The sequence below is a fragment of the Epinephelus lanceolatus genome, chromosome 5 (genome assembly GCF_041903045.1).
Source record: "Epinephelus lanceolatus isolate andai-2023 chromosome 5, ASM4190304v1, whole genome shotgun sequence".
Lineage (NCBI taxonomy): Eukaryota > Metazoa > Chordata > Actinopteri > Perciformes > Serranidae > Epinephelus > Epinephelus lanceolatus.
In genome coordinates this window covers 30,671,943-30,698,148 of record NC_135738.1, presented here as the reverse complement: position 1 = coordinate 30,698,148, position 26,206 = coordinate 30,671,943, and the positions used below count along the sequence as shown (strand labels likewise).

Here is a 26,206-nt window from a genome sequence, read left to right as displayed (position 1 = left end):
TAGAAAGACATACACCCATTCAGACCACAGGCTCCTTGCTTCTGGTGACTGCAAAACAAAGACTGCACAAAGAACTGAAAACCATGATTTAAACAGTCTTCCATGTATATTTTCAAATTAGCATCATGTCTCGTTAATTAAAATGATTTCAGGAAGCATTGTTCAAAAGCCTTAAAAAAATCCCTCGTCTCTCTCGCCATCTCTCTCATGAAATCTCTGTCACGCACACAAATCCTGCAGCACTCATCCGCATGTTATCATGCAGCAATACATGCAAGCACGGATGCATGCATGCAAGCATGCATACGTGTACACGCAATGCCCCCCATCTACCCACTCACATACACGCATACACACACAGACATCAAGCATGCACAGACGCAGGCTGCGAGCTCCACTGACCCCAATAATTCAACCACCCAAACAACAGCCACCGCCATTGGCTGAGTCCTTCTGGGGAATATTCTCTGCCACTGTTGTCGTGGAAACAGCAGAAAAGCGGGGACAGAAATGGAAGAAGTGTGATTCCTCTCTTTTTTTCCTCCCAGCGAGAGTGAGCTGAGGAGACTGATAAAGAGGAAGAGGACGGAATCGCTGACAAGGGGTCTTTCATTAAGAAGGGTATGATGTCTGATCAAAAAAGCTGAGGAGGAAAATCCTGGCTTTTGGAGACAATCAGTGAGTGTGTGTGTGTGTGTGTGTGTGATGTTGAACATGGTTGTGTGTATGTGAGCACAGTATATGCGGGCGTGCCCAGCCTAAGCATGTGCTCAGTACATCTCTGTGACTGTGACTAATTGTGGAGCCTGGGTGCTTTGAGGCAATCCTCGACATCTATGAATGAGTCATGAAAAAGCGCTAATCTCTCAGCGGAGGGAGAGGACTGACGCTGACACATTTGGGACGGACTCATAAGCCTCTGCTGGTGGATGCGCGCGTAATGTCGTCCTTTAAAAAGCTGCAGCCGCCGCAATAGAGATGTTATTAACTCAACGAGGCTATTAACAGTCTTGCCGGGGCTCAATTATAAGTCTTAGTGTGCTTAGTGGACACTATGACAGGATAATAACTGCGGTAAATAAGGCCAGAGGATTGAAGTTAAGCTTCAGCTTTATTTCAGTGATGCTGGGGAAGAGAACGACTCTGTGGAAGCTTAAACATCAAAGAGTCATCAGAGAGGCTTTTGAATCCGGGGTTTTATACTTCCTCCTCTCGTTTCTATCCCCACACATACCTGTGGACCTGTGACAGTCTGAGTAATGCCAGTTTAGAAATGTGGAACAACTAGTATGATGTGAGGAGTTGTTGTGCTCATCAGTGACATCTGCTGACCAAACTGTGGAACAACAACTACACTCACATCAGACAGAGGGGTGATGTGAGGCACACCTGGGAACTGGGTAATAAATAGCAAAATATCCACCTTGGATGAAGGAACACATCTTTTGTTCACATAAAACAAACAAACACTGACATCATCACACTCACGCTCCACACACACTCTTGCGTACCGGTGAGCAGGGAGACTTTGTGGAAGGTGCTCTCCAACTTTCCCATGAGAATGTGCACAAAGCCATCTTTGGACAGATGCCCTGCCTCTTTGGAACTCTGGTCATAAACCACCACTTCCTGCTTCCTGCCCAGCTCCACCTGAACAAAGGATAAACAACAAGGAAGAGAGGAGAGTTATTTTTCAGTGCTGCTGTGGAAAGTATGTCAAGCATCTAGTGCCAACAAGGAAGACAGAGTTGTTTAATATGACTGGAATTAGAGGAAGCTAATACTCGGAAGTGTAAGTGAGAATATCCTTGCATTCGGGACACACACACACATACACGTACAGGACAGTGTTTACATTAAATCTATATATATCATTAGACTAGCTGACCCTTAAAAAGGGAAATGAGGGGTATTCCCTTTGGCTGAGCAAATTTGCCTGGGTCCAGACCTTTGAATCCACCCACTTCACCAAGTTGGCTGATTCACCTGGAATTGGGAAATGGGAAATGGGAAATGGAAATTGGGTTTCTCTGTTAAAATGAAAAACAACCAGTGAGTGCCTCAGGGGGAACTTGATTACCTACTCAGCACCACCACTAATGCTGTTGTCAAGCAGTGTGCCAGAACTAAGATGTAGTAACAACAATGATGCCCGCTAAGATAGACGCTGCTGTTGAGTCTTCTCAATATCGCCTGACGTTGTTAGATTTTACTTCCCTCTTCCCCAGCCTTAAAACCCCGACAACAGATATGTTGGCATGGCAACGCATCAGTGTGGACTTAAAAAGACGCGAGATTCAGGCAGAATTGTTGGGCTCTAGTGATTAGGTAGGGAAAATCGAATCCCCCAACCCCCACAAATCAGTTAGAGTGAATGTAATGTCAGACTGAAGATGAAATCGGAGTGTAATGAGTTGACAATTCTGTGTGATATCAGGCAACTATTGTGACACAAATGCTCATGAGCTGCTGCATTGTTTAAACCTGCAACTATCTGACCCTGACATAGTTTCCCACAACACTTGACCACACTCCTGCCCTGATACACACCAGGAAGCTACGATAAGGAAATCAAAAATTAACTCACAAACACACCACTGGGAGTTATGACAATAAACACTGGCTTTATAGATGCCAGTGACTGCAGCGGTAAGCAGGATGAACTACAGGTGATGCCAGAGCAAGTTATGGAGATAAAGCATAGGATTATGAATAATGCATTAGGGCTGAGTGTTGCAGCTTACAACTGTGACCGTAATATTTACTGTGGAGATGCTGCTGAGAGGGTTGTTTGGCATAATGGGAGCTAACATCGGTAAAATCATAAAAACTGGCTACGTTGCGAAGGGTGTGGGCATCCATCACTGCATCAGTGTGATGTCGTTTGTATCAGATTGTGTGAAAGATGAGAGAATATGAGCATGCGCTGGTGTGATAGAGTGTGCCTGTGTGTGTGTGTTTGTATGTATGAGAGAGTGTGAGCATGTGCCTGCGCGCACACCAGCCAGGCTGTGTTGTTCCCCATGTTGTCAGGCAGGCTTTGGTCACATGACCATCAGGCAGCGCCTACTGCAGCTATGAATCACTGCATCATTGAACCGCCACTGGACAGGAGAGGAGAGAGGGAGGAGGAACGAGGATGAAGGATGAAGAGGGTGGGGGTAGTGGAGTAGTGGGGCAGGGGGAGATGGAGATGAGATAAAGAAAGATGCGAGGGGAAAATGAAGAGGAGGAGAGGCGAGAGGAGGAAAGTGAGGCGAGAGGCAAAAGAGACAGGCAGTGGAGGGGAAACGGAAGATGGAGCGTGACAAGGATGAGAGGGGACAACCCGCTGCGTTTCTTTGTTTACCTTAACATACAGAGTACCATCCTCATCTAAAACGTGCCATTGAATAGCTGCTAGCTTCCAGGCAAAACTGCACTTTCTCCGAGCATGGCCACCCATCCCTTTATGGTGATGATAGCTCATGGTATACACTGCTACACAGTGTGCATAGAGTGTGCCTCATTACGTTTCTGCTTACAGAGCAGCTGTGGCACAGCGCCTGGGCAGACAGCCATGCAGGTGATTTAGACAGGACAAGGTCAGTCTCTGAAGTGTGGTCACAAGTAGCTCCAGTCCAGTAAAACCCGGCTTAGCTCTGCCTGCCTGCATCATGCACCAGCGCAGAAAGCCTTATCTGCAGCATCGGTGGTCAGTGATTTAAAACATCTTGCTTTCTGGTCTCTGATTTATTGAGGTGACACACCTACTGTATGATGCCTAAAGAGGTCTAATGTCTTCAAGGTTTTACCTGTTCACTGTTTAGATCGCTGTTTGTTGAGGTACCCTGGTGGTAAAGGGGTGTAAGGTGCTGACCATAAACTGCAACATCGCTGGTTTGAGTTGAGGCTATGAATCTTTATGACGTGTCATTCACCGTCTCTTTATCCCTCTGTTTCCTGTAATTTCCTCTATAATAAAGGCATATTGTATCCCTCAAAAATACTTCACACTGATGACCTATGATAGCATCTAGCCCAGTATATGCTTACATACAAAATACTGTTACTGTTGAATGCATTTGTCAGTAAAAGACATCAATGCAGTGCTATGAAGGAATCATTTATCTGTTATTTTTCCTTCTCACATGATCATCTCCATGCTTCTCTTTGTTTTAAATCCCCTACTACACCCTCCATCTTTACTAACCCTGGATAATTTTGGCTAATAATCCTAATGGGATCAGATCTAATTTGGGAGCCTGATCTGAACACCTGAGGATTATAGGCCTTTAACTGTACATACATGACCAGAACAAATACACACACACAGACTGAAAATATACTCAACAGTCTTGTTAGCTGCACAGTGCAAAAGGTTTCATGTATAGGGCAAGAACAAGCAGTTCTGAGAGGGAACTAATTACAGTTATGTATGTTGTGTGTGGAGTTATGTAGATACATCATAAAATAAATGTTATTGTAGTCACAGTTGCTGAGGAATAATATGTAATGAAATTACAGTTACTAATCAAAATGTTGGTGATGGTGGTACAAATGGGTTAGATCCAAATATATTATTTTCGGAGCAAGTTTAAATATATATAGAATAAAACATTCATTCTGTTGCTTTGCATCTTTTTGCTGTGCAGGAATGCCTTTATTTGGCATAATTCTGAATAACATAGGTCAGAGAAGCTGTTGGGACAAATTTGAGTGCACCACCATCGAGTGCAGGATGGCTTACAAGTATCTGTCTCTACGTCCAGACAGGCTTCTATCATTTGGCAGTATTGGCAGTATAGTTTTTGGCATTTGAATGCTGTTTTTGATTGGTTCTCTTGTTTTAATTTCCACTACCTCTCTTCTGCCAATCACATTAATGCACATTTCTCTGAGTAACCAGAATTTGCCATGCCTGGCTGCAATAAGTCGAACATGCAAAGGCAGGTGGCGATGTCGTCGGACAAGAGTGCACAACAGTTTCATTCTGAAATCAAAAAGGGCTCAGTACAGATTAAAGCTTGTTTCCAGGTGTGAAATGCTGTTATCATCCAAATGCTTCATGTCAAACCTGAGGTAAATCTACAGCTAAGTTAATAATGTAACCTCGATCAGTCTCATAAGAAAAGTAATGAAATGTAATAAGTTACTTTGATGAAGAAATTAAAACAGTTACATTGCTTATTACATTTTCAAGAGGTTAACTAGTAATCTGTAGCCTATTATATCTTAAAAGTAACCTTACCGACACTGAAAACAAGCAGTGGGTGATCCTGGTAACGATTTCATATCTTACATGTGATGTTCTGCATGTCATCTGTTTATGCTGCCTGTCAAACTATTCTGTAATAATATGTTAATGTCATGTTACCAAAAAAGAGGAACATTCAAATTCAGCAGGAAAGGATGGAGTTAAAAGAGAGTTAAAATACTGATTGCGTCTGTATTTTTTCCCAATCCATACTAAACATGGAGGATTCATTCAATGTTTCAGCTAAGAGGATGAAATTACACCTTCGCTCATCCCATTTTAAAGTGTTCCTTGTGAGATAGGAAAAAAAACGCAGCCTCTTTGTTCAACAAATGTATGTTATAGTATGATATTGATTATACTTAAGATTCTGCTAAATGATACACTAAAGTTACACCTCCAGCTCAGTATGTGATATGCATGGAATTTGCTGCAGTGTTAGAGGTCAACGACCCGAGGGAGCGTCGGGCTGGCTGTCAGACTGCAGCAGTAGTACAGATCTCTCATCCCTCTGCAGTGCTACAGCATCACTACTACTACTGAGCTGGCCCAGGCGCTCTGACGCATGCACACTGCAGGTAAACAAGGAATGCCACTGGCAGAGAGAGGGAGAAAGGAGGAGCCATTGAGACAGAGATGAAAAGTATGTGGGGGGGGGGGAACCAAGAGGATGTAAGGAAAGAAGGAGGAAAGGAAGCCCAAGAGGGTGATCAGAGGGAAAGTTGAGGCAGGGGGTGCAGAGAGAGAGACGGAAGGTGGCACTGGCAGACCAAATGCTACAATCCTGCAGCACGCAAGCCTTTTCTAAGGGAACTGAAGGCTGGCTTCACAGCGGGACAGAGGCAAGAATTGGTCACGGGGGAGAGGTTATTTTTCTCCCGTCATATGCAGAGAAAAGCCAGAGACAGGGCTGAAGAAAGCCAGTAGGACAAGTGTGTGCACTGAGAAAGAGAAAAGAGAAAATGTGGGTGTAAAAGAGAAAGAATGGTGTTGGGCAAGAGACAGAAGTCTCTGCATGCTTCTTACTGACCCAGTGTTATAAAATATAAAAGGAGTGGGAGAAAAACAAGGTCTGACAGAAGGCTGCGAGTCAAGGCTTGGCCTTACTGTCATGCCTCCTCTGTAAAAACAGTCTGTACACACACACAGTCACACACACACACACCCCCACACACACACACACACCATGAAATATAGATGAGGATAGCAACAAAAGATATCTGTGGAATTGTGGAAACAGCGTGGGCGTACGGTAAGTGCTTGTGTAAGAAAGTGAAACATGGTTTTCCCTGACCTCAGCAGTGCTACTGACCAGTGACAAGGTCAATGCTGAGTGGGACAGTATGTGTGTTTGTGTGTGAACTGGCCTGTGACACAACATCAGCACAAACAGTCTAAAAATGGCCCCACATTCCTGAAGTGCAGGCTGAGTCCTCTCAGTGCGTCCTCTCTGGGATGTCCCACGGAAAACAAGTCGAGTGCAGTAAGAACTTGCTTTAACTAACAGTGTCTTCAGATCAGACTGTGAATATTAAGCTGTTTGGAGTCTAAGAGCAGACATGGGAGAATAAAATACACACACTGTGCATTCTGATGTCAAAATAAGGGCACAAGATGGCACTGTGTACAAGAGTCAACCGTTATACTGATTCATCAACTGTTGAAAATACTCCACAAATCACTCTTTCATTCAGATTAGTGATTGTGTTGTAGGTACATTTTTTTTCCAAAGCGTAATATGACAATGTAGCTACAAACTAGCTCAATGGTGAGACGCTCCCAAAACACACAACACCTGACACCACACAAAGTACATTACTGATAGAGGACCTGCTGCAACAGGCAGCGACCTCTCCTAGCAGTTAATCCGTCAGTTTAAGACTCCGCCACACAGGGTGTGACATATACCACTCACCGCTGTAAAGATAACCCTCCCAGGGCCAGATGATGTCATTGACTGGCACTGGCAGCTGCCGCCGCCATGTATGCTTGGGTAGGTGTGATGTGTGTGTCACAGATTTCCTGCACTTCTATCCCTGCGAGGACCAAATACAAAGTGTTTATGGGTTTGTGTTGAGATTAGCATCATGTTGAGGATTTAGATTACGTTTAAGGGTTAGGGAATTTATGTTGTTGGTGGAAAGTCCTCAGAAGTACAGTATGTAACTCTGTGTGTGTGTGTGTGTGTGTGTGTGTGTGTGTGTTTCAGACAAGGATGTGAAGATGTGGCTGGGTGTTGAAAAGTCCCTGATGCCTCTGTGCATGTGCAGTGTGAGGTCATCATCACTGATCATTTCAGAGATGTGGTCACCTGATCTGGTCACACCCTCCCAACGATGAATGTCAGAGGATCTTAAACACACACACATACACACACCACCCCCCACATACTGTAGGTTACTGATGAGATGTAATTAATGCCTGTGGACATTTACATTAAGCACCAATCTCTACTTGAATCTTTACTTGAACGGCCACTCGAGACTGTCCTCATAGACCCCCATGTTAAAATGCCAAACTTTACAGCAGAAATAAACATGTTTACAGCCTGGTAAAAAGACAGTTTTGGTCTCTAAAGCTAATTTCAACATTCAACACAATTTTACAAGGAGTGAACTTTTGTCAACTTTATTAACTCACTCATTCTAAGGCTTAAAACTACACATACCAGTAACTACGGGCGAGTCACTTTGAGTGACAGGCTGTCACTGTCTACAACTCCACCCTCTCATCCAAATTTGGTCACCTCTGGCTCCAATAAAACCTTAGTAATGGCTGAAATGCCGAACTCAAAGCTTTGAAATGGGAGTCTTCAAACCAATGGGTGATGTCACAGTTACAGTCATTATTTTATTCAGTCTATGAGTACACAACTTCTCTGTCTCTGTCACACACACACACACACACACACACAGAGTAAACTGTTGTCTACAAAGGGCATGCTGTAGATCCGGTTAGACCATGTCATCATCCTCACTTTGCATATAATGAAAGCCACATTTCTTATCCACAAATCATTTATGAATCATTCCCTCCATCTTTCATTTACATCCATGAACTAAAAATAATTTTTTACATAAATGTTACTCTTTCTTCATGGTGCAGTGGGTTATGTCTGAAACAACACACCATATGCGAATGTGTGTCTATGTCAAACAGTAGGATCTTTAAAGCAAACAATGATTCATGCCATGACCTCATCAAAGCAAACACATGACATATCCGGCTCTGAAGAAAAACCACCGCCGGCTACAGCGTCTTTGTTTGAACTTGGCAAAAGGAAAAATGTGAATGAAACATACAGAAAAATTCCCTGAGTTTGCCCTCTGGGTAATCTGGGAAACAATCCATGCAGTGAGTCATCAGCTAAGTTCTCCCTTCTGCTGCCGCTGTCAAGACAGATGACACATGAAGTGCTCATGTTTTGTCCTTCATTTTGAAATGTTGCACTGCACTTACTGGCAAATGTCTGAGTCCAGCACAATACCATTATGAAAACTGTTTGGTGTTTTCCAAAGACATTACCGGTGTCTGCCCTGTGTCTGACACTTGAATAACAGGCGGGTTTGTTTTTACGCAACCATATGAATAGTCACCCTTGATTCTTCAAAATAATACACAAATTTCCCATCATGTGTCATCACAGCCTTCTGAGACACAAACTCAACATATAGCATGTCATGAGTGGAACTGACAGAGATCTTCTCCGTTGCATAAATGCATTAGTTGGTCACGTGCAGTCTCTCCCTGTGCCAGGCAGCAGGGGACTCAGCCAATCCTACCAATTAAGATCACAGACAAGATCACAGACCCATCTCCTGGCTCTCTTTATTGCTACGTGGCCATTATGCCAAACAACAATAATTGAGCTTCTGTTCATTAGCATGACTAATATGCTGGTATCACAACACTTGCAGACATACTTGAGTGTAATTACAGGTGTGGGACTTTACTGTAAACAATAGCGCACATGATGAAGTCTATAAGTGGCATGATTCAACCAGCAAACCATAAGAGTATGGCTGCGACAAACACTAATCTTTATTATCTATTAAAGCTACAGTTGTTAACTTTTATGATGATAACTTTGTGTCATATTTGCTGAAACTGTCACTATATTCTGAAAGAAGTACATGACACAGAGAGTCTGTGAAGAAAATCATGTCTCTCCTCCTCTTTCTACTGCTTCCAATGGCATAGCAACCAATCAGAGCCAAAGAGTCTCCAACGCAGCTGTCAATCGTGTAAATCGCGCCATGAACTGCAGTCAAATTGTCAAACTATGCAGTATGAATCAAGATTCTGTTACTGCATTGCCTATTTCTTGCTGCAAATGTTTTCAAAAACATATTTTAGTGTACTGTTTAGCTGTAAAATGAGAACATTTGTGAACCAGTCGCCATGTTGGATACAGTCAAAGTACGAAGCACTGCCCATCGGCTTGACCAACGTTCTCATTTTACAGCTAAACAGTACACCAAAATATGTTTCTGAAAGCATCTGAGGTGAGAAATAGGCAATGCAGTAACCAAATAATTATTCATATTTGATCAGTGCTGACTAGTGATAGATTGACCGCAGTTCACGGAATGACTGACATGGTTGTTAGCTGCGTTAGAACCTCCTTGGCTGGTTTTTATTCTCGTGTGGTAAGGCTGTCAGAAACACTACAAAGCAATAAAGGCAGAGGAGTATGATTTCAGCAAATACAAATTAAGTTATTTTTTGTAAAAGTTTTAATGTATCTTAAGGTTTATTCAGTAAAACAACAGAAAATTGTTTAAAATCACAACTTCTCTCCTTGAATTCCTAGAATTCCTTGTTTAATCCAACCAAGAGAACAGAAATAAGAGCTTGTTTCAAAGTCACATCAGTGTCATTGATTCACCACCGTTAGTAAATCTTTTAGTAAGTGGCCAAAAAGATCAACCCCAACTAGAAAATAGGGATGCACCGATCAAGCCTTTTCCGTGCCAATACTGATGTCAAGTGTTATAAAGTGTTATATTTAAAATTTGTATGCCACACTGCATGGAACTCATTGTGATAAGATTTTGTTAACGGAAAAAACAAAGTTTTACAAGGACAATGATGAAAAAAATGCTTTTGATGTGGACTGGTCACATCTGGCTGATACCACAACCCACCGTCAGTATGCTGATCGAGCAGATTTTTGAGTTAACATCAAAATGACGAATCACAGCCACATTTATGGCTCTATATCTGTCCTCACCCACAAAAGAAAAAAACTACAAAAAGACTTGAAACATGCGTGTGATTATAAATATTCAAGTTCCACCACATTCCAGGTTGTGACAGCTTGTAAGAGTAACGTCCGTCTCTGCTGTATCCTCTCTACTAATCTGGGTCCCATTCATCAAAGGTCTGGCCTCCATGTTCGCATACAGGAGGATGGGTGCTTCCCCAGGCTGGCTGCTGGTACTGAAAACCTCTGGTCCATCTGTCAGGCCTGCCTGGCCGGCTGTCCCCATCACAGCAGCAGGGATTAACCAGGCTTAAGCCAAGAAACCAGCCGCCTGCCCTCCAGCCTGTCAGAAAAGGCACGAGGAAGTCCCATTCCCGACTAAGCCTGTGCCATCCCTCTCTCAGCAGAGGTCCACCACCACCACCTAACCTACTGTAACCAGCTCGCTCTGACCTACATTAATAGAGAGCATTAATAAAGAAGTTATGAAGGGATGGGATGTGAAAGGGAGAAGAAAGCGGACACCATTTTGATTGCTGCTGTGCTGGTCATGGATGTTCATTCAGCTCAGTTAACTGAAGCGTTGGGAGCTTCTATGAAAGAGGGTGAGTGCAGCGCCTTGGGGGATGCAGGCTATTAGTGCTCAATGGGATGTGAGGTGGGAGGCAGCCAGGGAGGAGGCGGAGGCAGCAGCCCATCCATGAATACCCTCAGTGCTGCTCTCCCGCTTCCTGCATTCACTTCCCCAACAAAGAGCCACAATGGTGTCCTTTGCTGTCTTGGCTGGCTGAGGCGGCTCCTGGCGATGCTCAGAGCCATGTGGGGGGTAGAGAGGATGGTGTGTGTGTGTGCGTGTGTGTGTGAGGGGTTAGTTGGGAGCCGGCTTTAACACCGCACAGCCCGTCTGCACGTGCCCAGCCCGCGGCCTGCCAGTGGCCGCACAAAAGGGATGATGTCATGCTTAGCCAATAACAAAAGAGTCTGGGTCCGTCGGGCCCTCCTCTCTCACACGGCTAGTTCCAGCTTTATCCAGCCTAGCATTAATCGCAAGCCTTATCCTCTTTACTGGGGGTGGGGGATGGATAATAACAAACCAGCCATGGGGCAACACGAAATAGGGAGAGGAAGAGGAGAGGAAAAAGGAATAAATGATGAAGGAACAAGTCAGTGGTGAGAAGCTGCAGGCTGTGGTTGTGGGAGACGGACAGACAGAGCTGTCATGAGATTGAAAGTGAGAGAAATCAGGAGGAAGCATGGCTCTATGGGGCGCCTCTGTGTGAGACCTGCCAGCCACAGGGCCCCACACAGAGATGGACCCAATACACCCAGCATAGAAACACACTCAAGCTTGCTGCTCTGACTAAAGTAATGAAACTGAAAGTCTGACGAGATCCAAAACCTCTCACACTTCACAGCTCTCCTGTTCCGGCTTTTCAACCTCTCTAGCTTTACTTTTTGTCCTTTTTTTAACCCTGTCTAAATCCGTAGACTACAAGAGTAGGTCATGCATCATCACCACTCAAATAAAACCATTATCTGAGCCATACTGGATCTTTTGGTCGGGATGAGTCACCCATTCTAGGATGCAGGATCTCCCGTGTGGCCTTCAGGCTTTGCAGCGCCTTTTGTATACAGGTACGTGTAACTCAGGCTGAGAATGCACCAGTGCAAGAGGTGTTACACAAGATCCTTGTCCAGTTAATAGTGGGATATTTTGAGTGAGAAGGAAGGCATGTGGGTTTGACTGCCAGCAGCCCGTGCAATAAAGCTGAATTAAAACTAATTGGTATAGCAGAGAGTCGGTGAGAAACAGCAGGCGCATGGGGACTCTCAGCCAATGTACCAATTATACCGACGCTATTAGCTGAACCGAAGGTCATTTGATGTGAGAAAGTAACAATAATACACAGTTCTCCTCCGTTTTACCATCTGACCATAAGGAGAGTGTCAGTCACCTACAAGCGTGAACCGTAATCCAACAGGAGCAGCAAAGCAATAACCTGGGGCAATAATGTATAATTATTTGCCATTTGGTGGGCAGGGCGTGATTTTGGTAATTAAAGTTCTCTAGCTGTGCACCAAATGGAAATACAGAGTCGGTTGTTCGCTCCAACTCCAGGACTGATACAGTATCTAAAGGACATAAAATGGGAGCAGGTCATAAATCACATTCATAAGTAGACTGGGATGTGTTACAGGTCAGACTCCTGGCAACCAGGAACTGACACAACAAAAACAAAAGCATTTTATGCCGCTATTCAAATCCAACGTGTCACACCTAGGTAAAAAATTCCAATCACCTGTCATGTGTCATCGGCCTTTGTCAATGTATTGTTTTAAGCGTTTTATGCCGCTATTCAAACCCAATGTGTCACACCTAGGTAAAAAATTCCAATCACCTGTCATGTGTCATCGGCCTTTGTCAGTGTATTGTTTTAAGTTTTATTTACTTTATTAATCCCCCTGAGGAGAAATTCATTGTTTTCACTCTTGTTTGTCAATTACACACAGGTCCGAAAGACACACACATGCACAAATAGGACCTATACATGCACAAAGTGGAGAGATGTCAGAGTGAGGGGGCTGCCTTGCTCAAGGGCACCTTGGCAGTGCCCAGGAGGTGAACTGGCCCCTCTCCAGCCACCAGTCCATGCTCCATATTTTGGTCCGGACGGGGACTCGAACAGGCAACCCTCCGATTCCCAACCCAAGTCCCTATGGACTGAGCTACTGCTGCCCCTTGTGTTGGGCGTGCTGTGCTTAAAAGTTAAATGAACACCTAAAAATAACATTTGGTGAGTGAGTGCAGCCAGGAAGAGGAATCTTATCTGCCATGTCCACAGCTTTGTTGATGCCTTCGTCCAATCATGTAAAATTGTTGGGTGATGTACGCATACTACATGAGGCCACTAAGCACATCCCACACATAAAACACACAAACTCCAAACCACCCTCCACCCCTCCCCGCGTAGATTTCCCCTCTCAGAGTTCCTTCAGTTTCACACAGCGACTAAAAATACAGGAGTCAGCGTGCCACGGGTGGACAGGCCATGGAAAAAAGGCTGTCATATTCGCAGGAGAAGTCATGGAAAACGGGAGGATCCGATTTCAGGGCCACTGATAAGCAACAAACCTACAGTACGGCCGCCTGCCCGACAAATATAGCATTCACTGATGTGGTGCAGGCTTGGGTAGCAAAGAGGAGGCCAATCTGGAACCACAGCGGTGCATGGGCAAGGCTGTTGGAAATGCTCTTAGAAACCCATGGAGATGTTAGCGAGGCAGGTCTTACTCAGGGGCACTTCAGCAATTCAGCAACAACTGTTGGCATGGGAACTTGAACCTGAGACCTCTGGATCAAGGAAAGTCTTTGCTCCTACTACCCCAACTTGTTGCATCAACTGTATCTGTGAATAACAAAGAACAGGGGTTGTCCTTTGTCTCAATTACACATGCGACACACACAACATTGCCTTACCACTATAGTAAAGTTTAGTTTAGTTTATTTATTTTATTAATCCCCCTGAGGGGAAATTCAATGTTTTCACTCTTGCTTGTCAATTACACACAGGTCCGAAAGACACACACATGCACAAACAGGGCCTATACATGCACAAAGTGGAGAGATGTCAGAGTGAGGGGGCTGCCCTTGGTGAGGCGCCCTGAGCGGTTGGGGGGGTTCGGTGCCAGTCCATACTCCATATTTTGGTCCGGACGGGGACTCGAACAGGCAACCCTCCGGTTCCCAACCCAAGTCCCTATGAACTGAGCCACTGCCACCTGAGTATATCTGAGTATATCTTTAACTGTAATCCTTGAACATAGAGCTGCAGACTGACATACTTCCTGCAACTATATCCATTTAAAATAGAATTCGACAACAGCTTATTTTGTCACAGGAGTCCCTGCTATATTCCTTTTTTGCATTCCTGTTCTCATTCTGCTGCCTCTGCCGAAACAAGCAAGATTATGCTGACTTGTCCCAATGCACTGTACTGTGAACACACCATCTCAATCCCCAACCCTCATTTGCAAGAGGAGTCACTAGGTTTTTTCGTTGCACGTCACCAGAAATCTTGTAAATCCCTAAAGTCCTAAGTACCCACGCATTTTTAAAGTCAAATAATCTGATTTTTAACTGTCTGTGGACAAGGGAATTAACTAAACAAACAAAACAGTACGTTAAAAAATTAAGTACATCAAATTTTGACTGCAACGGAATGTGATTGTCACAATATTATAACCATCTCAGAAAACATATCACTGTTTCATGCAAACGGTATTACACAATTATTATTATTATTCTCGTTTTCTGGATACAAATAAAATATGGTTTGATTCTCTGTGTGGTTGCATTTTTTTTTCAATACCATAAGTAAGCAAATGTACACGATATGATAACCATACCAACATATGTCATGAAACAGGTATACTGCTGAAACTCTTCTTGAGTCATGAAATCCACAGACTCCTGCCGAACCTTTAAAGAACCAGTGCAACATTTTCAAAAGTGCACATTCTGATGTAGAGTTACATGAGAATACTGATACCACTCTCACACCATTTTGGTCAATTTAAGGCTATAAACAGCTGCCAGCTAGCTTTGCTGAGCAGCAGGACTGGAAACATGGGGCGATAGCTAGCTTGGCTCTGTCCAAGGTAACAAAATCCACCTACCAGCACCTCTAAAGCTTAGTAATTAGCACAATGTGTATATTGATACGATTGTTTAATTTGTACACAAACTGAAGAGTAAAAATGACAGTTCGCCTGGATTATGTGACGGATTGTTAAACTCGTGAGGATCCAGTGTCTTGCCCTTATTAGCAAGGTAGAAGCTTGCCACACAGACACTCTGAAACCAGTCTGGCACTTAAAGGAAAGGCTCTCTAATCAGTGACATCATATCCTACCACACAAAAAGCATCAACTGTCAGGTCCGCTGAGCTTTAACTCACCTTCACCTTGCCGTTGGGTTGCAGCAGCTCTGTGACGGACACCTTGTCCTGCTGCAGTCGCCTCTTCACCAGCTTGGAGCAGCAGACGTTGACTGCGCCTTGCACGTGCGAGGCATTGTACTCAGAGAATGTCCTGCTGTCGATCACCAGCAAACGGCCGGTTCCTCTCTGGATGAGGCTCGCCAGGCGCTTGATGTCCATGGCGCTTCGCTTGGTCGGACCTTTCTCCCCTGCCATGATGTACCCTGGATCACAGACGCGGGGTGGTAAGGGATGGGGTGTGGAGGAAGAGGGGTAGATGAGAGAGGGAAAGGTGGAAGAAGGGTTGGGGAGGAGGAGGAGGTGAGGTCAGTGGAGGAGGGCTACCACCAGTGCAGGCGCTGAGAGATCCATGGTGCCTGAGAAAGAGGAGACAAAAGAAGAAAAGTTAACGGTTGGAGAAGAATCAGTGTTAAATAGAACGACAGTCAGTGGTTTATTTTAATGTGCAGTGCCACTCTGTGAGTTTTGAGATGCTGATGATCAGACATCAGGGACATGATCACCTCTTGTCCTGAGCTTCAGTCCACTCATGCCAGTGCAGCAAATAAAACCATTCAAACCTCACTGCTGCAAAGCAACAATAACAGAATTTATTTTGCATCCATTTCCAAACCAGTCAAGCGCTCGTTGTATTTTTGTTCGTCCGTATCATCTTTTACTGGCATACTTTGAGCACCTTGAAAATTAAAAATAGCCACAATGCTAAACATGAATATAAAAGTTATTTAAAGGCTTAAAAGCCAACTGGATCATCCGCTGGGATTTATCCGTCCCGAGATCTGAAGGAATATCACACATCCAAACACAAAGCCAAAGACTTAAGCTAGACATGCACAACAATAAAACACGCGCGTGTGTGTGAAGGTTTGTTGTTGTTGATCGGGGGGGGGGGTCTCTTGGTAGCTCATGAAACAGGAAACTAAGGGCGTGAGATAAATTAAGCCAGGGGAATTCAGAGAGCAGGTCTGGACACAGGCAAACGGCCTGTGTGACATCCTGTGTATGTGTGAATGCGTGTGAATGTGTGAATGTGAGTGTGTGTGTCACAGAGAGCTGTCCATAAACTTGATGAACTGTCTCCTCTTATCTATCACTATGAATCACTCTGATATCCACTCTGCTCACGATCACCGCAGAGCCTGTACATTTGACATGACACACACACATGCAGTTGTTGAAAGATCAATGGCTGCATGTGCATGTGAGAGAAAAAATCCTACTAGGCTATGCATGACCATTACAAAATCCACAGCACCATTTGGTTGAGCATATAAATAAAACCCCTGTGTACAATGACGACCATATCCTTGGTCAACCAGGTGTCGTGCGACAAGTGAGAAGGTCAGAATGTGAATGCAGTCTTGTTGTTTTATTCATCCGCAGGCACATGGCGTCATGAAAAATGAATGGGCCTCCTCTCATTTACCCCAAAGCCTAAATGGAGGTTTAAACCTCGGCTGAAAAGGGAGAGTACGACAGTTAGCGGCGTAGAAACAGATCGTGGAGTGAGATAAAGTAGAAAAGCACAAAAGCCTTGGCATGGCTTAACAGAAGAGACACGCTATCAAATCCATCATGTCAGCAACACTTCAAGAATTAAAGACGGGAAACGACTAGGGGAAGTGGCAAAATAGCAAACACAAAAAATTCTGTGTCATGTTATGATAAAAACGGAAACAGAAGTCTACGTGAAGCAGAACAAGACCAGAACAGTGGCGAGGAGGTGGGCGAAAAAACAGAGACTGAGAGAGGAGATGTAAATAAACTGTGTCTTCTGATCGGTAGTGTCTTGGGAAGATGTCCAGGCAGCTCTGCTCTGCAACTTTTCACCTCTGTTCTGACACCATAGAGAGAGGGGAGGGAGAGAGAAGGTGGAGGGTAGCAAAAGGATGTTATTCAGTGAGGATCTGTCCAGCCTAGCAACTCAGCTAGCTCAAGGTAAAGGAGGGGACAAATGTGAAGATGGAGCAGGGAGGAAAGATAGAAAGAAAAGAGACTGCTTAAAAGAGGGAGACACATAAAGGGAGAACCTGGGGAGAAATAACTAACACTCACAAACGAACTTGCAGACAGCTGCACCAAACTTAAGATGTGGATAATGTGATGGTATGAGTTGAGTTACCAATCATGACAGCAAAGGCTGTGCATCCCTCCTCTAAGGATCCACAAAATAATCATCTTCTGTCACCCACACTATATCTCCTGTAGCCTGCTGGCTAAGCCCGAACATAAATGTACACATGCTGTTGCTGCTTGGCAACCTGCCTGATGCAAGAGCAGCAGCACAGGAACATGGGCGAACATCTAGATAGACAGTAGCAACTGCCTGCACTGTAAACACACCCAAACTGCTGCTGTATCAGAAAGTAGCCATGAGTGTGCAGACACAAACACGCCATAACAGACACATCATGGGATAGTAAAGTCAGTCAGTGAGGACTGGAGGTAATACTCTCAGCACTCTGCACAAACATTATGCAGATTATACTGTATCTTAAGAAAGCAACACAGACAAATAAATCCAGTTAATCTGATCTAATCTGTCTGTGTTTCAGAGTGATGACTGGGCGCACATATCTGCATAAATACTTTAAGCAAAGCCCAATTTTGCAACCCGTGGCGACACAGCACATACATACATAGTGACATATACATAGTGACATTTCCCCACTTTTCCCACAACATGCACCCAGCAGTCGTTCTGCAAAAATATTAAGCCTTGCTGCAATGCCATCGCTCCCCTACCACAAAGAGCCCCTGCATGCTACATTACGACCTGCCCCATCACCTGTTATATCATACCTTATATGGCGCGGAGCCCTTTAGCCGAGCAGCTAACAACACAGCTTCCAGGGGTCTGAATCTTTCTCTCTCTTTCTCTGTTTCCCTGCTGCTGAGCACAACATCTGACGCTGCATATGTCTAATGGCGACTGCTCTCCCACCACCCGCCCAGCCTCTCTCGCTCACTTTTTTCTCTCTGAATCCCTCCTTCCTCCTCTATCACTCTCTTTCTTGCTCTTGTGCAGTGAACGGGGATGGGGAGGGGAGGAGTGTGCAGGTTTACATGTGTGGTGGCAGTGCGAGGGAGAGACGGCCGCTCTGCATCTTTCTACGTCGCTAGACAATCATCCTACAGCAACCTTGCTCTCGGTGGGCCCTGTCTGTGTGGGAATGAAGAGAGGAGATAACAGAGATGGGAAAATATCAGATTGTGACAAGGAAGAGAAATAAGATGATGGATGACACAGAGAGGGAGCACAAAACTCAGTATGCTTACTCAGCATAGCAACCACAAATCAGACCCCCTTAGTGAAACCATCTTGCCCCCCCCCCCCTTGTCAGGAACAATAAGGAGCAAAAACAAACAAACTCCTTGCACTAAAATAGGCAGCAGCCAGGAGCTTGCTGTGAGGCTCTGGCTGCACAGAGGAAAACAAGCCGAGAGGAGAGAAAGCAGAGAGACAGCGACAGCGTGTACAGGCCCGGAGCAGATTCTGTTGTTGCCATAGAAACAGCCCAGTTGGAGCGAGCAGGGGGCACGGGGAGGGTGATGGTGATGGTGATGGTGATGGGATGCTACTGGTGCTGATGCTGGATTAGGATACAGAGGGGAGAGAGCTAAACTTGACAGTGCTGCGTACACTTATAAAATACATTCTCACAACTTTAGCTTGTGGCTACACTGAAGTTATCAAGAGATTTGTTCTTCTTCTTGTGTTCGGTCTGACCCACTCTGCTCCAGGCTGAGACAGCAACTTTCTTTCTATATCCGTCCTGAGCTGGTTGAAAAACAACATCCTTCTGGCCGCCTTTCCAAAAGTCCACATGCAAACAAGTACACGTAATCCAAAAATGTAGGTAGACAAGGTTGTGCACCTTGAAGATGAAGCAATGCAGTTACACCTTGACGAGGCCGAAGGCAGGAGAACCAGATCAACAGGTTCATGTTGTAGGATTTTTTTTTTTTTTTTTTTTTTTTAAATCTTTTTGGGGAATTTGAATACCTGAATTACAGTGCCTCAAAAGCACTGGAATTTCCAGCTGTCATCATTTAAAGGATGAGACACCTGCATTTAAATACATGGTTTACACATGTATCAACGCCGACCACAGACATAGCATGATGCAAGCATAACATGGCCGATCTCGTGTCTAACCTGCTGTGCAATACAGGTGCAGTACTCTTTCTTGTTTACTTTTTTTAAGAATACAGTCACACAAATCATTGACAGACTTTACGGCTACTTTCTTTACAGCTGATAGTAAAAGTTTCTTTGTAATAGGTCACTAAAACAAAGTTGGGGAAGTGACTTTATCTCTATAAAACGGATAAACCGAGCACACCTATTCATAGGCTCCTCATACAAAACCATGACCTAAGCATGATGATGGCTCAATAACACCATATCAGACATCAGCGAGAGAGGCAAACACAAAGAGCAACTGGAGGGCAACCAACGCTGATGTAACACCATCCAGGTTATTCATTAACTCCCTGCATAACGTCACCTGCGGCCAGAGCCTCGAATAGACTGATAGAAAGCTGGCTCTTCGTTTCACACAATGAGAGACATGGGTTGTTTGTTTGGATCACAAACAATTACATCATTGGAGCATGTCAGGCCCTCTACTCTGAGACACAGGCTCTCTCATGAGCTAAAAGCTTTGCCTCTGTGTGTGTTTACACACCTTCTCTTTAGAGCACATGTGACCACAACAAGGGACTCTGCAGGTATTCGAGGCAGCACCGTCAACACAGGGCTGCTGGAGGATCACAGGGTCACCAGTTTATAGTGGAGACTTTGATAACAACAACTGGAGCTCACGTTTGGTTATGCTGTCATGTGAATTAAACTTAAATACATTTCCTTGTTCCCTGAACATGATTTCTGCCTGAGTCATGTCAGATAGATTCATCAGAAATTACTGATCCATGCAACTTCACGTCATGACCAAAGTCCATCTTTTGTTATGGTTGTAAAACTGGATTTAAAACTTGTACGGACAGTACTGACCACAGATTGACATTGTCAGCTAAAACACTCACAAACTTTTTTTCAACTGTCTGTAAAGAGTGTTTGACATGCTGCTGACCAGAATGGGGATTTCTTTGCCTTTTAACTGTCTCATTAATTAACATTATTTTGACTATATTGCTTCAGTTTTGTAAAATTCTCCACTGTTAGCCAAGTGTTTGTCAGGTTTTGTCATTAACTAATAGTTTAAATTGCAATTAAGTGTCTGGATTCTTCACCTTTCACTCCAGGAGCAAAAATCAGCCTTTAAACTTGACAGAATTAATGATTCGACATTTATTGTAATAATTATCTATATCTATTATGAAAGATTTTATTTTGATAACATTTTCAGCCACATCTCCCAGCCACAGCTGATGTGCCTTTAAAACACTGCTGGATTAGTTATTAGTTAACTAGTCTGATAAGAATATTTTTCTAACCTCTTTCCAGACTGCTTTTGTTGTATTGGCTTATTTCTGTGACAAATCTGAAGGCATTACTTTGCAATTTCAGAAAAAAACCTTTAGTACAGAGCTGCAACAAAAGATATGTTTTATCCTCATTTAATCTTGGCTAATGGATTAATAGCTTGGTCTATAAACTACAGGAAAGAGATGAAAATTTCCTCAAAACCAAGGTGCTAAACAGTATTAAAATAGTCTGTGTTGTCTGCATAACTGTCCAATACTAACAAATATTTAGTGTACTGTCACATAAGACAAATAAAAGCAGCAAATGCTCACACTTTGTAAGCTGGAAGTAGAGACTGTTTGGTTATTCTCTACAAAAAGAGACAGTTACTCAATTTTCTGTCAATAGACTGATCAATTAGTTGTTTCAGTTCTACTTGAGTGTTTTCATTCCCTAACCAAAACTCCCCTCCTTATATCAGCTGGAACTCAAACTTAGAACACATATTTATGAATGCCTGCTGCATGTGTCTGATGGTAATATATTCCAGCAGCTGGATGTAAATAATAAATGTGCTCCTCACAAACAGGGTTAGTAGAGTGACAGCTCTGGAGTGGAGTGTAATACAGAAGTGACATGCATGGGGGAAAAAAATAGTACAACACGAGTGGTGCTGTTACAGTGATCATGTAATTTGGGGGGGAATCAATTCCTGGTCGGAGCCCTGGTGGAGCAGAGGCATCATCATACTGTAAACAACATAACCAGGTATAAAGCCTTCTGGTGCCCTCTAATCGATACTCTCTCAGTAGGCTGCTGCAAATTGCGGGGTCATATAACAAGCAGGGACTACCCCGGAGTCCACCATAACAATAATCACGACATGGATACCGATGCAAATAATACCAAGAATACCTGGCATAAAATAGCCTGAGATATAAATAGAGTAGAAATAAAAATGTGGAAAACCCCTTCCTTACAAAAAAGCACATCCTCAGATATTGTGATAATAAAGAAATGGGGCGCACAAAGACATAGATGGGACATTGTGGCCTGTTTGATAACGTTAATAACAATGATGGAGGGTGAGCGGTGGTAGTGCGCTATAATAAACCGACCTAGATTAGAAATAAGAATAGAGCACAATGCGCACAGCGGCCATTGCTTTTTACAAACGATGCATAATTAGAAACATGTAACGCGTTTATGGAAAGGCTCACTGCGCCTTGTTTGAGTGGGAAACCTGCCCTGTGTTGTTATGACGCGTGGATATGTCCGCATGCGAAAATGAACCATTGATCGGGCTGGCTGTGATAATTATAAACAGCAGCGCGCGAATTAAACAGAAAATATATACAGATATGTTTATTACCTACCTTTAAATGCTCGCACAGGAAACAAAAAGACGTTTAGCAAAATAAAAGAGTGGATAAGTTCTGCCTGGACGGGTTTAATTCCCATAATAAGACGGGCGCGCACATTAACAGGGGGAGTGCGCGCTGACAGACTCGCCGCAGCAGAGGGGGGGCGCGAGCACGGAGCGGAACGCGAGCAACCGCTGCTAAGCTAGCTCCGTGGGTAGCAACGCACTTGATAACAACACAACTCGTCGCTGCTAATTATCACACATAAAGATACTCACCTCGGGCTCCACGCGGCTCCTGTGTGTTATTCAACTGGCCTCCATGTGTGAGGGGACAGCGGCGGTGTCTTCATGGGGCTGGCCGGGGTTTACCTGGCTGTGTGGCGGGGGACAGTGCGGCTGACAGAGGGTGACAGCGCCAGGAGCAAACGAGACATGAAAGCGCGGTGACAGGCGACAAACCGCTCCTTCAGCCGTTTAACTGACCTGGATACGCGGTCAGCGCGTGGAGGGACAGATTAGCTTGGCGAGGCTAGGTTAACAGCTAAAACGGGTTGTGTGTGTGTGTATGTGTGTGTGAGTGTGTGTATGTGTGTGTTGGGGAGGAGGAGGGGGTGGGTGTAGTTACTGAAGGTGCACTTTAGCACTTTCTTGAACTAAAGCGATGAGGTCATGGTTCAGTATGGGGGGGGGGAGAAAAAAAGGAAAAAAATATGAGGTTGATGTCATCTCCAGCCAATCAGCGCAGGCAGCTCAGGGCTGGGTGACGTCAGTATTCTTATCCGCGGATTAAAGGGACAGTCCGGCTTTTTAAAGGAGACGCGCAATGGCTCCTGCAGTCACTGCTGTAGTAATAAACCAGTGATGCAGTTAAATAATTAAATAAAAAAGACTAACACCACCAACAACATCAGTTTAATATAGTGCTAATGATTAAATTCTTTCATAATAACCCCTTAACTAGAATGTTGCATTGACTTTTTTTGTTTGCTTTACTAAGCTTGCTATAAACAACATACAGTGGGTGACTTGTGTTACTATGTGTTGACCCCGTGGAAGCTATTTGCCTTAGTATTTAGTAAGTAAGAGTTGTTTACTAATGACAAGTAGTATTGTTTGATTTTTCTAAATGTTTGTTTTATTTAAATTAGAATTTCATATTTTTTATGCTAATTATTTGTGTAATTAAATCAAATTAATTACAAATAATAGAATAAATAAATCAATAATGATAGTATTCCTTCAGTAACAGACTGCAGCACCCACACTGCAAGACATACATCTTCCACAGGACTCTGTGGACCTCAGTCAGACTCTGTGACAAGGCAACATTGTTACACACACACCACCACGAACAACATGACAGCTAATTTGCTCTATTTTCTTCCTCAAGTTATATGCATATGTATTTATTTATTCATGATTATACATATTCACATACATGTTCATACACATCCTTTATATTTACACTGTGTAACATGCTTGTGCAATTTCCTACTGTGCAATATTTTCTAACTTACTGTGCACTAATATTTATAAGGTAGATTTCTATATCTTTGCAGGAAATGTATGTATTTCAGTGATCCTGTGCACACAGTGTGTGCACAAGTGTAAGTTGTATATAGTGCATGTAGATTTTATCATATTTTATTTTTATTTGATCTAAGTTGTAGTTTTGTGACATTTTTATACTTCTTAGCACTTAGTTTCGATGTTTTTTCTGTTGCTTCTGACTCTTGAGCAACATGTCAGTTTCCCTCGTGTGGGATTTTTAAGTCTTATCTTGTTTTGCGTTGTATTGTTTGTGAATTGGGTGACATGAGCACCTGTGGTTATATAGATAGGTAGGCAAGTACCTGAGTGGGCAAAATGTCTTTTTTTACCAGAGCAAAAGAGGCAGCGGGAGCCATGATTTCTTTGTTCCTGTGATTGCTTGCTTGCTTTTGGAGAAATAAATCTTATGGAACGCAGAAACTTTGAATGGACAATGTGCTTCCTTTGCTTGCGTACATCACATGCCCATGGTGCGTCAGTCCCCTTTTGTGTATGATTTTGATTTTACTGACAAATGGCCACTACACACCCATTTCTGGTTTTCCCACAGATACATTTAACAGGTCTGATAATGATTAAAAGGCCCTGCACATCCACACAGATGTGTTAAATTACCCTGTCTTATAAACCTCTGATTAGGAGGAAGTTGGGTGAGGCTATGCTGGGATTCACATGATGTCACCAATGTGTGTACTGAAAGAATGACAGAGGTGTAATTTGTAAGAACAAAACTAACTGGAGGGTGAGGAGCATGTCAATCAGGTGGAGTGTGTAAAGCTCATGGCACTGAGAGAAGCTCTGATCAGATAACAGAAATGAAAACACCTGTGTATGTGTGTGTGTATTATTGGTATTGGCTGTAAGAGAAATATATTTTGAATATTTCATAAACATATTACGAACATAATACATAATATTTATGGTACATATAGAAATTATTATTGATTCATCCCCAGTTTCACATTAGTGCTAACCACTGAATAAAACAGTTGTAATAATTGGGTGTTGCGTGTTTGAGTTCAGTATCATGAATTCTCTTTTGTTTGATTGAAAGCCTTTGTTCTGTTGCTCTGCCTTCCAAATGAGTTAGTGAGTAAGCAGATGAATGCAGGGTGAGCTGTTGGCAGTATGTGCAATTACATTGTATGTGCTGACACCTAGTGGTAGAACTACATAACTGCACTCTGTGGTGCAAGAGGGAATTTCTGCAGGTACACTAAAGGTGAGTGGATGTCACATTAGCATGGATTTGACATCATCACCCATTTAAATCTCAGTTTTAATTTCATTATAACCTTTATATTTCTAATTTGGAGTCACAATTATTAGCTTTACTGATTCTCAGGTTTAAAGGGGGTTTGTGTGTGATTGAGTGTCAGAGAGACAGCAACACAGATTCATGAAAATCTACCTTTATTTGGATGCAAAAACTCACAACTTAAAGCGATACTGTAGCAGAGGAGAGGAATACTGATTGCTGGTTGGTTGTACGTCTCACTGTTTGGCTATTTCGTCGTCCCCATTTTGATCATCAGAGGAGGATCAGGTAAGCATTGAAAACAAGCACTCAAAACAAAAGCTTGAGTACACTGAACATTATCAGAGGATTATGTCAAAAGTCTGACAACAGATTGTAGCTTTTCTTATAAATCCCAGTCCTATTTTTATTTCTGTAAAAGGCAATTTTGGCAGTTTAATTTGCTAGATGATTTGATGTTTATAAATTGGTCCAAGCCCACGCAGTTAACGCCATCCTCTGATAATGTTCGTGACTGTTGATCTGATGCGTTGAGTCAAGAGAGAAGTTGTTTCAGTGTGATTTTTGTTACATACAAAACTGTCCTCACTGTTTTAGCTGCCTTACACATAGCAATTATTTCTCGTGTTGTCAACTTGAGAGTGGCCTAGAGTCACAGATGGAATCAAGTGGGGACTGCGTAAAAACTCAGTCTGAGGTAAAATTCTCCAAGAAAAAAAAAAAACAATAAAAACATACACAGAAAGCAAAGCATATTAAAGCAAAGCCTAAAGGCATAAAGTAATAATACTGAAGACTGAACATAATCTATTTATTTTTCTGTACTGTAAGGTAACTTAGGTAGTTGTCACATTTTGTTCTGTCAAATCTTGCAATATAAACCGATGGTTTGATCCACAGTATGAGCTACATTCCATCATGGTGTAAACGGAAATATACACAAGGCATCTACTCGAAAGGATTGTATCAAAATGTTCTAAAAATATCTCTGGTTGGTTTCACAAAAGCAAACTGTATCAAAAGCATTGGCCGAGAGCAAGCAATATAATAGGCTTAAACCCTTTTACACAACAAAAAGCAGGACAACCAATCACGTCGCTTTGATTTTTGGACCTATGGAGTCCCATACAGCACATGCAATCCATTAAACTCAACACA

General features: G+C 43.3%; 1 protein-coding gene across 2 annotated transcripts in view; it reads right to left on the bottom strand.

Moving 5' to 3' along the window:
- Window positions 1-22,671, bottom strand: part of dusp8a (dual specificity phosphatase 8a) — a 51,708-nt gene extending 29,037 nt beyond the window's left edge. Inside the window, exons 1-3 of one of the 2 annotated variants that reach the window (XM_033634470.2) lie at window positions 22,516-22,671; window positions 15,401-15,798; window positions 1,512-1,650 (exon numbers count right to left, since the gene is read on the bottom strand). In XM_033634470.2, coding sequence (XP_033490361.1) covers window positions 1,512-1,650; window positions 15,401-15,637 — 376 coding nt within the window. In that variant the 5' untranslated portion in view covers window positions 15,638-15,798; window positions 22,516-22,671. Of the gene's footprint in view, window positions 1-1,511; window positions 1,651-15,400; window positions 15,799-22,249; window positions 22,387-22,515 lie in introns of those variants that run through there. The other variant, XM_033634471.2, reaches the window with a different exon arrangement.
- Window positions 22,672-26,206: the final 3,535 nt, after the last annotated feature.